The 13,116-nt window shown below is 31.2% G+C and overlaps 1 protein-coding gene across 1 annotated transcript in view; it reads left to right on the top strand.

Moving 5' to 3' along the window:
• The window catches only part of NBEA (neurobeachin), a 707,336-nt gene that overhangs the window by 150,167 nt on the left and 544,053 nt on the right, over window positions 1–13,116 (top strand). Inside the window, exons 12-14 of the mRNA XM_019653151.1 lie at window positions 5,028–5,180; window positions 6,338–6,506; window positions 12,675–12,754. Of these exons, the coding sequence (XP_019508696.1) occupies window positions 5,028–5,180; window positions 6,338–6,506; window positions 12,675–12,754 (402 nt within the window). The remainder of the gene's footprint in view (window positions 1–5,027; window positions 5,181–6,337; window positions 6,507–12,674; window positions 12,755–13,116) is intronic.

The following is a 13,116-nucleotide window of genomic DNA, read 5'->3' as shown; positions in this document are numbered from 1 at the left end:
CTCCTTTCACTAGAATATAGCTTCATGAAAGCAGGGACATTATGTGTTTTTTCACACCTCATTGCTGTATCTTTAACACACAGAAGAGTGCCTGCCTCAATAAATCCTTGTTGAATTGCATAAATAAAAACACACTTGTATGTTTGTTTGATTACCTAAAAAGCATACCCTTTTCAACTTTATCAGATGAATGTTTTATTTTTAAACATCAGCTGCCATGTGTAGTGTAAATAATAAAGGTTCAATTTTTATTTTGTCATCAACTAATAATGGTTAACTGTTTTAGCTCTTTGTCTTAGAAGTTGTAAGTTAGTTATCAAGGAAAGGTCTAAGAGGACTTCTTATTCATCACATTTATACTGTTCCATGAAAAACTTTTAAGATATTTTTGTTTTGTTGTAGTTTGCCAAAATGTGAATTTGAAGAAAATTTAGAGGTTATATGATGTAATCAATATTTTTGATTGAGGTTAATAAAAATTTTGATTCAAAGTGACTTAAACATTAAAGAAATATGCTTGCTAATGCCAGCTTATCAGTCATATTGAGAAGAATTCAATGCAAGGCTCTTTAGAAAGTTGTGACATTATTAGGGGGAGTCGGCATGGTTTGAAGGAAGGAGGAGTGAGTGTTTAGCATAACTGAGAGCAAGTTATTGCAGCTATAGGAGAAATGTACCTGATTGGAGTATGATCTTCAAAAGCGGAATATAATGTATTGACCTGAAGGGGTGAAGCCAGGGAAATAAATACCCCCAATTCATTTTTTTCGTGTCCTTTAATTTCTTTCTGGTGTCTCAAGCTAGTCAAACAAACACAACTGGAAGCCAACATGTAAGGGACCCTACCAAGGAGAAATAGGATGGGGAAGGTTGGAGAGAGATGAGTATAGCCAGAAAAAGATATTCAATAAGTGGAGCTTCAGGTCTTGGTTATCTAAGCCTCAGTTATGTCATGAAAGACCCAGGTTTTTTTCTGTATCTCTGCTCTGCCACCTGGAATGATGATTTTATGGTACAGCTGCTATCTGTGTGGTCATAAGGAGGTTGCCAGGTGGACTTGGTGCTATAGGCCTTCACACCCAGGTGGAGGGAGAGAGAGTGCCTTTCTCTCAGTTACTGAACAAGATTCTTCCCAGTTTCATTAATCAGCTTAGGTCATGGTCTATTTTGAACTAATTGTTGCCATGAAAATTTTTATACTGGGCCTCTGAACTAATCACATCCTGCCCCTTTTAACAGCATGCAAGTGATTCATATAGGATATTCACATAGTCTATTTGGAGCTCAATCTTGGTGTCCCATGAAGAGTGAAATGGATATTGAATGTCAACTACTTTATGATGTACCTCTAATAATTAAAATAATTTTCCATAATTTACTTAACATATAATGCATGTTCTGTATATATATAGAATTGTTTCTGCAATACAAATGAACATTTCTGGCAATCCATTCCATGGTGGGTTGCTCTAAATGTGGGAAAGATGTCTTAACTTAGTAACAATTTCTCCCTGTTACATCCATCACCCCTATTTAACTTATAATATAATTTTTTTTAGCGTCTCAGATTCTACTTCCAAATATATTTAGTCACATCTTATATAGTACTTCTTACAAAATATGTCTTCAGTTACACACACATAATGACATATAGTTTAAATTTCAGAGCTTGCATTTCACAGATTTATAACTAAATTATCCAAGTATAAATTTACTTTAAAAATAGCTTTACTTGAGAAAATGAAAGCAAATATAAAATTAAAAAATATGTATTTAAAAGCAGTCTATCAAACTAAACACATTAAAACCAAGTTAGATGTCTTAATCATCCTTTCCTCTCCTAATCTGTTTTGTCTTATCTGTTCTATTATTATTGTTTTTGAATTTGCCATGAATTTTGCTAAACATTTACTGAGGAATTATGGCAGGCACCAGACAAAGATGACTAAGATAGTATCCATTTTTATATCAGGAAAGAAAGATGTGTGAATAAGTAGCAGTAATACAAGGCAGAAGGAACAAGTACTACCTATAGGTAAATATAGCATGCCGTTGAAGAGAATATTCATTTTATGTTGTGTAGGATTTTTAGTGAGCTAATTAAAAAGCACAATTTTAGAAAAATATTTACTGAAAATCAATTTTAGTAGTAAAAACTATTACCCAATGACATTAATTGCTATGAAAACACAGCTGACACTTTTGTTTCGTTTTTTTAGTAATGCGGAAGGCCTCATGTGATGCTTTTAGCATATCTCATAATGTGGTGCAAGTTGAAAACTTGTTTTCAAATTATGAATTACTTCTTCAAATGAATAATTTCATATGGTCAATCTGATTTTATATTCCTTTAGTGTTCTTTATAAAAATCTGACAATTTTTATAGGATAAAATCTGATCTCTGAGAATGTTTATCTAGGAACAGGATCTCACTGTTCTAGTTCAGAGTTGTAAGCATAAAAGTAGAATGTATCAGATAATGTTCTTGAAACCATTATTACTGAATAAAACTACAATGTATAAGATAAGCTATGTGAAATTATAACTGGTGAAGGATCAGGCTGGAGCTTTAAAAAACCATTGATCTCTTATTTAATTTAATTTCCCTATTGATGAATAAAATAGTTTAGAATTTAAAAGCATGGTATTCTTTTCATGAAAATTCCTTTAAAATGAGTGCCCAATCTTTGCTTTTTTGTTTTTACTCAAATATTTGTTTTTGTTCCCCTTCCTCACTTTAATAATTCAGCTATTTCTTGGGATCATTTCCACCATCTTATTATAAAATTTTCATGTGAAGTTATGCTTGAAAGCTTGGTTTGAATTTTGTAGATCTATTGTTTATCTACTCACCATTGGTGTTTGGTCAAACACACAAGCCTACTAATACAAAATCATTGCTAGCCTTATCATACTTCAAACTAATTAAATGCCACCTTCTCAGTAATACCTTCTTTTAACCACCATTCTGCAAATTTCCAATCCACAGCATGTTTTTCTTTTCATACACTTATTAACACCTAACATGTTATATATTTTACCTTTTTATTTATTGTATGTCCCGCCTTTCTTCTCCTTTAGAATGTAAGTTCTATGAGGGCAGGTTTTTTTCTTCCAGTTTTGTTCACTGTTCTTTCCACAGTGCCAAGGAAAGTGCCTGGAAAATAGTAAATACTCAACATGTATATTTTCTGAATAACTAAATGAAAAATATTGCTCTCTACCTTTAAGGTAAAGGAAATATTGTAGATGCAAGGGTTTCATGAGATGAGGGAACATGATAGAGAAAGCAGATGAAACAAACTGGTGTTTGTACATGAAATTGGCCCAAAGAAAATATTTTGTTTGGCTCAGCAGAAACATAAAGTTTTGAACTTTATTTCCTTTAGGTACCTTGAACCTGAAGAGTAGTCATCACCATTGTTTATTGTCTCCTATCCTAATTCATACATTGTTGTTAACTACTTGTGTATTGTAATCATTTGAATTTGTGACTCCTTATGTAGAGAAAACCCATGACATGCTTAGGTCAAATTTATCGAGTTGTCCTTGTTGCAAGCATGATGAATGTAGGTAATATTAGACCCAAATATTCCTATACTGATAGTTGGACTTCAATCAGTGGATAATGGAGATAAAGATGTAATGTGACCTGTGCTTTAGGGTTGAATGGTAGGTGATACTTTACCCTAGGGAGGGTGGCGATGCTGCAGAAATGATCACTAGATGAGGAAGAAGAGATTTGTGTAATAATGTATTTTTTTCGATGTTCAAGTTTTATGAACAGCCTTTTCTCTCTAATGGTTTCATCTGAAATTATAGTCTATGGTAGTATTGTTCAAGTAAAATATAATGCAAGCCTCATGTTCTATTTAAACATTTCCAGTAAAAAGTAAAAGATTAAATTAATTTTAGTAATGTATATTATTTAACCTAGTATATCTAAAATATTATCATTTCAAAATATACTCAATTAAAAATAATAGATATTTTACATTATTTTTTCATTCTTAACCTCAAAACCCAGATGTACATACTTAACAGCACATCTCACTTAGCGCTAGCCATATTTCAAGGGCTCAGTAGCCACGTGTGACTAGTGTACTGTATTGGGCAGTACAGCTTTAAGATTTGGTTTGAATTTTGGAAGATCTGTCATTTATCTAACTACCATTGGTAATAAATTATATGTTGGTGATGACAATTGAAAATTCCCAGTGGGAGTACTCAGCATAGAAATAATGTTATTATATAAAGCTGTGAAAGCATAAAACATCATCCAGGGAGAGTATATGCATGGAGAAGAGGGGGCCAAATAAATAATCTTGAGCAGTTCTATCTTTTAAACAGCGGTCACTGAGGAGTAATCTGACTGTCATGAAAACCAAAAGAGGCCAATATTTTCAAAAGACTGAGATCTACTTTTTTAAATACTATGGATAGGTCAGAAAGGTTTTTTGCTAAGCAAGATGCCTTGCATTTGTCGATGTGCAAGTCATTTGTAACTTTTTGAAGAAAGGGTTCAATAGAATAGTAGGGTTGATTTATTTTTCCTTTGGTTGGGAGCTAGTGAATGCACTTCTCTCTCGCTCTTTTTTTTTTTTAGGTGTGTGTGTGTGTGTGTGTGTGTGTGTGTGTGTATTATGATATTAATTTTATCTCATTTTAATTTTGTTTAAGATCTCTTCTTGTTCACCAATTCCTATAAAAATGGAATATAATCATACTTATTCATAACTTATTTTATTTCTTTAGCTTGAGTTAAGAGTGGCATTATTTAATCTGAGGTATTTATCTGCAGTTGTCCTGGAAATGGCTTCAGATAACTATCAGAGAATTATCTTAAAATGCTAACTTTCTAAATATAATTAAATTTTCAGTAGCCAAGGAAATATAAGTTTTTAATTTTACATTTAAAGTATTAAGGGAGACTTGTGAAAAATTCATATGTACTTATTTTAAGTCAGAAATTTTGCATTTTGATATTCTGCATAGTTTTAGCTTAAATTTCTGTTTTCTTTCTTTAGTCCTCAAGAGTTCATATAACTAGAGCTGTCCTGGAGCAATTTTTAACCTTTGCAAAATACCTTGATGGTTTATCTCATGGAGCACCTTTGCTGAAGCAGCTTTGTGATCACATTTTATTCAATCCAGCCATCTGGATACATACACCTGCAAAGGTAAAACTGTATTCTCGTTTATTTTATTTCAGTGTAATGTATCAATATTAGTTATGGGATCTGAACTATCCAATATAAAACATTTGGAGTTTTCAGCTTATTTTGTAGTTAACCTGAAGCACTTGTATTAGGCAGTATCAGAAATCAAAATATTAAATATGTAAATGTTAAAATAAATGAAACTATAGTTAAAAATTAAGCTTGATGTAATAACTACATTCTGAAGTCATTAGATGTGATTGATAGATACTTTTCCAAGAAAGAGAATTTAGTACACTGATTATTAAAACACTAAAAAAAGAGAAAATAACAGGTATCTATAATGATAATTGTGATCATTATAACTGGAAAATTGCTTGGGTTGTGAATATAGAATTTATATCATATGTGAATTCTGTTTGTTTTAAAATAAATATATGCATAATTTTTTTTCTAGATAGCAACATACATTTTTTAGTATTTGTATACCTTAACTTAGTCCTGTTATATTCTAGTGGAAATCAATAATGAGGGGCATTTTTAATAAATTTGATCTGCCTTTTACAATTTTCAGATCTCCCATGTAACTTTGTTTAAATACTGTTTAAATTCTGACTTTTATTATAGTTTATCCTGTCTGAGTGCTAGCTCAAATCTGAAGTTTGTTCCCTCTCTCAAGCTGTTTGATTTATTTCTCCACTTACATTGGTTAGATTCTGATACTATGGCAATGGGTTAAGAAATTTTGAAAGTACATGAATATGACAACAATATGTATTTTTTCCAAATATGATATAGCTGACTGATGTTAATCTTGTTCCTTTGAGTGCTGAAATATACTTTGATTAAGGGCTGTAGTCTAGTTGACTTTTTAAGTAATTTGATCATCCTATCAGATACTTTCAATAAAATTACTGAATCATTTAAAATTATTTCATTTTTAATAGCCATTACATTACCTTATTAAAAGAAATGTTATTAGAATGTGTTGATTGCAGATTTTCTTTTTAAAATATTAATAATATTTAATAAGTAATTATTTTTAACCTCATGATAAATGGTCTTTTCTTGGCCTTTACTAATTTGCATTTAAATTAGAATAGAATGTATATATATATAGTTTATACACTTGAGACATTTTAAATTCATTTTAATGCTCTGTTAATATTCTGTATTAGGTTCAGCTTTCCCTGTATACTTATTTGTCTGCTGAATTTATTGGAACTGCTACCATTTACACCACCATACGCAGGGTAGGAACAGTATTACAGCTAATGCACACATTAAAATATTACTACTGGGTCATTAATCCTGCTGACAGCAGTGGCATTACACCTAAAGGATTAGGTAAGTACAAGTCTATCAGTACATTAGACTGTACTGTGATTACTCTGTATCTGCTATTAGAGTAAACAGATATGCACAGTTATGAAAATATGGTGTATGCAGTAAACAGGTATATTGAAAATTCTTTTTGATAAAAAAAAAGTTTATAGCTTTGCAGTATTAAATTATTTTTGGAATAAAGGCAGGTAAAAAGAAATAATATTCTACCTTTTAGCTTATATGCTTGTTGTGATTCAGGAAGATACATTTGTAATATTAAAAACAGATGAGTGCTATTGGTCATGGTCAGTGAGTTGTAATACAATTGTTTCAACATTTTGAGATTGTTGCTTTTCTTTATATTTTTTCCCAAACTTCTTTCTTCCAAGTGTACTAGAAACTAATTCTTCATTGCATTGTATTGTTTAAAGTTTATTTCCAATTTAACTTAATATATAAAAATACATACTCATAGAAATAAAATAATATAGAAGAAAAAAATATAACCCAAACCTCAGGAATACTGTTACAAGTTTGGTATGTCTTCTTCTACTATTTCTCATTGCATAAATATGTGAAATATTTAAACTTGTACAGAATTGAGATTTTCTTGATTTTTTTTTCTTGACTCTACATAGCAATTTAAGAGCAATGTACCATTAAAGTTTTTATTGTATAATCAAATTTCTAAATGCAGTGATTGATTCCATTGTGTACAATCATTTGCCTCTATCTTTGATTTGTTTAGAATTACTGAGAGTCTCATGATAATTATTGTCAATTTTTTCCAGAAATATTGTACCAGTTTATAATTTCACCAATAGTATGTTAGAGTGCTTTTCTCAACATATTCATAATATTGCAAATTATCATTTTATAAAAAGTTTTTTGATAGGGAAAATAGCATTTCATTACTTTAATATTCATTTGTTAGCTTACTTTTATGTCTTTTATTGATGGGGCTTTCAAAATTGTGTATTTGCACTCAGATCTGTTATTTTGTCATTTATGGCTTTTTTTATTGTTTTTAAATGAATAACTCCTGAAGTTTACTGAACGGTCACCATGGGTTGGAATCTATACTAAACATTCTACATGTTAATTTTGTTTAGTCATTTATAGATAATACAATTATATATACATAGACATATTTACACATACAAATAGGAATTTATTTATACATAAATATTTTGTTAATATCACTCCCATTTTGCAGATTAGGAAATGAAAGTTGGTACAACGTGACACAATTAAAATTTGAATTATGTTTATCTGACTCAGAGCACTTGTTCTTAAATAATACCTCTGGTATTTTAGGCAAATCATATATTCACATATATTTATTTCTTCTTCAAAAAGTTAATTTATAATTTACAGAAAAGTTGTAAGAATTGTACAGGGGATTCTCATATACCCCTACCACACCACATTTCCCAGTATTTTACATTTTACTACATAGACTTTATCACTCCCTACTCTTATGTAAATATAGACACACACATATACATATGCATGTTTTTCTCTATTATTTGAGAATAAATTGTAGATGTGATGTCCTATTATCCCTAAATAGTCTACTGTTTATTTCCTAAGAGATAAAGGTACCCTCTTAGATTACCAAAGGCAACCATAAAATCAAGTAATTAACTTTAATACAATACTATCATCTAATCCAAAGATCCCGTTGAAATTTTACCAATGATCCCAATAGTATTCTTTCTAGGAAAACAATAATTTTTCCCGTAAATCCCGGGAAGTTAAGGATCTTTTCTTGCTTTTAGTTGTCTTGTCATTTTAATATTCTTCAATGTAGAATATATTTTTTTAGTATTTCCTTGTCTTCCATATACTTGGCATTTTTGAAGATACTTTTAAATTACTTTTTAGAATGTCCCTTATTTTGGATCAGTTCGATATTTGTTCATGAAGATTTAGGCTTTTCATTTTTGGAAGGTATCACACAGAAGTCATACTAGTTCTTTCTCATCGTGTCATGTCAAGAGGCACAGAGATGTTGAGTTGTCTTATTACTAGTGATGTTAACTTTCAATTATCTGATTAAGGTGGTGTCTACTTGGGTTCTTCATTGTAAAATTACTACTATCTCTTTTCTACTAATAAGTATTTGATAGAGAAATACATTGGGATATGTAAATATGCTATTTTTTGAAAATCTTCACTTACTGGTTATATTTCATTGATGACTTGTCAGAATAGATCTTTACTGCCAAATGACCATATTTTTAAGGCGTTTATTATTTTGAATTTTACTGTAGGCAGAACTTGTTTTTCTTCTCCATTTATTTATTTGTTTATTTTTTATTATATCAGTATAAATTTCGTGGGTTTCTATTTTATTTAGTATGCAGTTGATAGGCTTTCTCTGGGAAAGGCCAGACAGTAAATATTTTATTTAGGCTTAGGGAGCCTTAAGATATTTGTTGCAAGCAGTCAACTCTGCCATTGTGTTGCAAAAAAAAAACCAACCCAAAACTCAAAAACAAAGAAACAAAACACCACATAGACAGTTTATAAACGAATGTGTATGGTTTGGTTCTTGAAACTTAAAACTGGCTTAATGGATGTAGCCCAAATGCTATCCCCTGAGTTGTATAGGTGTTTATTTTTATGTTCAAATTGTCTCAGGTTTGGCCAGTAGGAGCCCATTCACATGCATTCTTGGGTTTTTATGACAAATGTTCATAATTTTTAGTACTTCCTTGCCTTCTGGCACAAGATGTTCTTGATTCATCATATACTTTCCTTGTCCCAGTCCTGGAATCAGCCATCTCTTCAAGAAGCCCTGGATTGTTTTGGTGAATATGGTATTTAGAAACCAGGATCTGGATGTTAAGTGTGCCCGTTATGGTTATTAGTCTTTGGATGTCATTGCTTCTAGGCGTTCTTATTGGAAAGGATCTAGGAAATAGAAGTTTATATATGTTACATATATGTGTGTTTGTGTACACACACACACACACACACACATACATGCATACATCTAAACTGCTGTAGCTATATTAAAAACCATGAGTTTATACCAGTGCCTTCAACTGTAGTCTAAAACCACATGGTTCAATTTAGCCTCAGACATATTTAAAGCTTTTTTCCTTCAATAGTGGGAAATCTGACTCCCATTATCTTGAATATATTTACATATTTGCTTGTTCTATTCATGAAACCAGTATTCTGACATCTGCACCATCACCTTCTCAGCTTTGACATACCAAACAGCTCTGACCATATCCTCAACTGTAACTTTGGATGATCCTTGTCAGTTCTTTACCCTAATTGTTTCTTTGCCACAGCACCCTACTGGCCCTTATTGTCTCCTCACCCTGACCTGGAAGGGGTTGCCTCCTTGTCTGTTCCAGCATCGGGTGTGTCCTTGGCCTCTGCTATTTCCTGGGCTCTTAGGTCCCTGGGCCCTTAGGTCCTGCTGGCTTTGGCCACCTTAAAGGGAAAGGAGAGAATAAAACAAATAAATATATTTTAAAGAAAAGTGACAAGAAAGTGGGAGGACATTTCTTTTTCATTATGGTTTAATTTTTTTTTTTTTTTAGTTGAGCCATCCTGCCAACACTGGCAGCTCAGCTCGGGCTGGGAATCGAACCACTAGTTGCTCAGAGCTCGCACTCTTGAGCGAGCTCTTAAGCAACTGAGCCACTCGACTGGCCCTAATTTATTCTTTATTCTTTTTGGCCCATGCTTTTATTAATTTATTCTTTAAACACACCTTTCTAATCCATCTGAAATTTATTATATAGTGGAATGTGAAGTTCTGATTTGAAACTTGTTTTCTAAATGACAACTTTTTAGAATACCATTTTGATCTAAAGTGCTTTCTTTTAAGGAAACTCTAAAGATTACTTGTACTCCACTAGCTTTTCATAGAACTATTCATGTGTATGTATTCACTTTGAGAATTAGGATATTTTTGTTTTGACTCTTTTAGCACTTTTGTCTCTTAAATTATTATTATACATGGTTCACTATAAAACATTTATTGATATTACAAATATCATAGTAATGTATGAACTTGGCAGCAAGTGAAATAATACAAAGGTTTATGAATAAAAGTTAATACTCTCCCAAGGAGCCAATATTACCAGTCTTATATATCATTCTGCCACTTTTTTTTCTGCTCATATACAAACTTATACTTCCATACACATAGGTGCTTCAAATTATAGGTGTTTCAAAGATTACTTTGAATACATCGTAAACAAAATGGTATTTTATATATATAACTATAAAATGAACCTCATAAAAGTACCGCCAAGCTTAAAAAATAGAACATTATAATGAAGTTATATCTTCCTCCCATTTCCAGCCATAGAGATAACCCCGTCTTGAATTTTATGTTTATTATGCCTTTTTTTTTACTTGAGTCTTATTATTTTTAACTATCCTTTACTCCTTTACTACTTATGTATGTATTCCTAAATGATTATGTATTATTCATAAATGGTATCATTTGTGGTTTGTCATTCAGTTTTATATTTGTAAGATATATGTATTTATATTTTATTTTGTAAAATATGAATTCATATCACACATACACAAAATTCACACATATCTATATCTCTGCCACTTGCTTTTTGCATTGCATAATATATGATGATAGTAATTTTATCTAATATTACTGAGTGCTTACAATTAAAATTGTAATTTTATTTTAATTTCTTTACTGTTCTAATTCCTTTACGTATGTTGATCTATTTAATCCTCACAAAATATCCTATGACATAAGCACCATTATATCCTCATCCTGACAACAACAAAAAAATGATGCACAAAGATAATATAAAACTTGTCCAATTTCATTAAGTGGTGTCAAATTATAAATAAAATAAAATAGTTATTACTAAGACATGTCTGTCTTTACTGGGATGTAGGGGGGGTGTAATCAGGAGGGCAGTGTGCCTCAGAGCTGAGGGCTGAGGGAGACTGAGGGCTCTATTGTACTGGTGCCACAGACCATGATTAAATATTCAGGCATTTATGAGCTGGTAGTTAAATTAAACCATTGGTAACTCGAACTTGAAATCAATCATGGTGGGAGTGTTTACACAACAGAAGTCAGAAATCTGCAGATGACATAACTCAGGACCTCACCCCTGCACTCTGTTAGTCCCTTCACCTGCATGCCATTGCTTAATGAGTTTCCCTGCCAGGGTTCAGTTTCACTTCTTCACCGAAAAAGTGGTTCTACAGGTGTTCATTTTATAATAATTCATGAAATTCTACATTCATATATTCTGTATGTGTGCTATATTTCACCATGAAAAAGATGTTTTAAGAAAAAGTAATAAGTGTTGGTAAGGAGGAAAAAGTAGTTTGTACTATTGGCAGGAGGAGGGCAAAAATGTTGAGGGCACTTGGGGAAGTGGGAAAAGGTTTCTCTCTCAGGAGTAGATGGAATGGATTTTTTGAGTGATAATTTGCTTTGAGATATAATTACATGGAAATATGTGGCGAGTGAATAGAGATGTTAGAATTTACACATAAAGGGACAGTAGTTTTAAAACTTATAAAGAAGCTATGTAAATCCTGGTTGTGTTAAGAAAGGCTGATACGTACATTTTAATTGTTCTTGTTCATTTTCATGTATTGACTCGTTAACATTTATTGAGTGCCCACTGTAGTATGTATTTGGTATATACAAATGACATGGAAGAAAAAAACCTATGAAACAAAAAATTACAATGCAGTGTCACTTTTGCTATGCTTTGTTATGTGATATAAGGGGTGGAGTGGAAATGGAGACAGATGGTTTCTGTATGAAGACAGGTTTGAGGATGAAAGAAATATTGGGGAAACTTGGATTTGAGGAGAGAAAGGAAACCTATTAATGTAATAAAAATAGGAAAAAATATCCATGTGACCACTTGATGATTATACATTTATCACTGGATACTAATGTATTATAATTTTTAAAAAGTAATTCTTTCCCCCAAATGTGACATTAAGTGAATAATTTAAAATTGCCCCAAATCTGAAAATTAATGTTTAGATTCTCTGATACAATTCAAATTATATAGCATTAATAGTAATAAATATTTTAATTATAAATATAACTATTAAATAATTCCATAGTATCCTAACATTATTGCATTAAGCTTATTTAATATCATGAGTTCTTTTTCTTTTTTTACTTTTTTTTTTCTTTTTTCTGTTTTATTCTAGATGGTCCCCGGCCATCACAAAAAGAAATTATATCACTACGGGCATTTATGCTACTTTTTCTGAAACAGCTCATACTGAAGGTAAAGTAATTTTTCATAATAGCAGAATATTAGGTGAAAAGGAATTTTTGGCACGGTTTAAAACCGTTATTGTAAAATTAGCACAAACTGTGTTTAATCCATGAATTGCTTTCAGTAAATCTTAGTATTAATTTTTGTTGACCTTAACTTTTTAAAAAATATTCTTTCAGATCCTTAATACTAAGGGATATGGCAGAAACAGATAAACATATGCATAACAAATAGCATAAAGTTTTCATTCCAGAAATTTGTGTTCCTGTTTGAGAATGCTTACGTTATATATTTTATCACAGAAGGATTTTTAAAAGATTAAGATAAAAAATGGAAAATAAAGGCAAACTACACAATTAATATTGTAAAAT

The sequence above is a fragment of the Hipposideros armiger genome, unplaced genomic scaffold (genome assembly GCF_001890085.2).
Source record: "Hipposideros armiger isolate ML-2016 unplaced genomic scaffold, ASM189008v1 scaffold_198, whole genome shotgun sequence".
Lineage (NCBI taxonomy): Eukaryota > Metazoa > Chordata > Mammalia > Chiroptera > Hipposideridae > Hipposideros > Hipposideros armiger.
The sequence above is the reverse complement of the archived record's forward strand: the minus strand, read 5'-3'. Positions and strand labels throughout refer to the sequence as shown.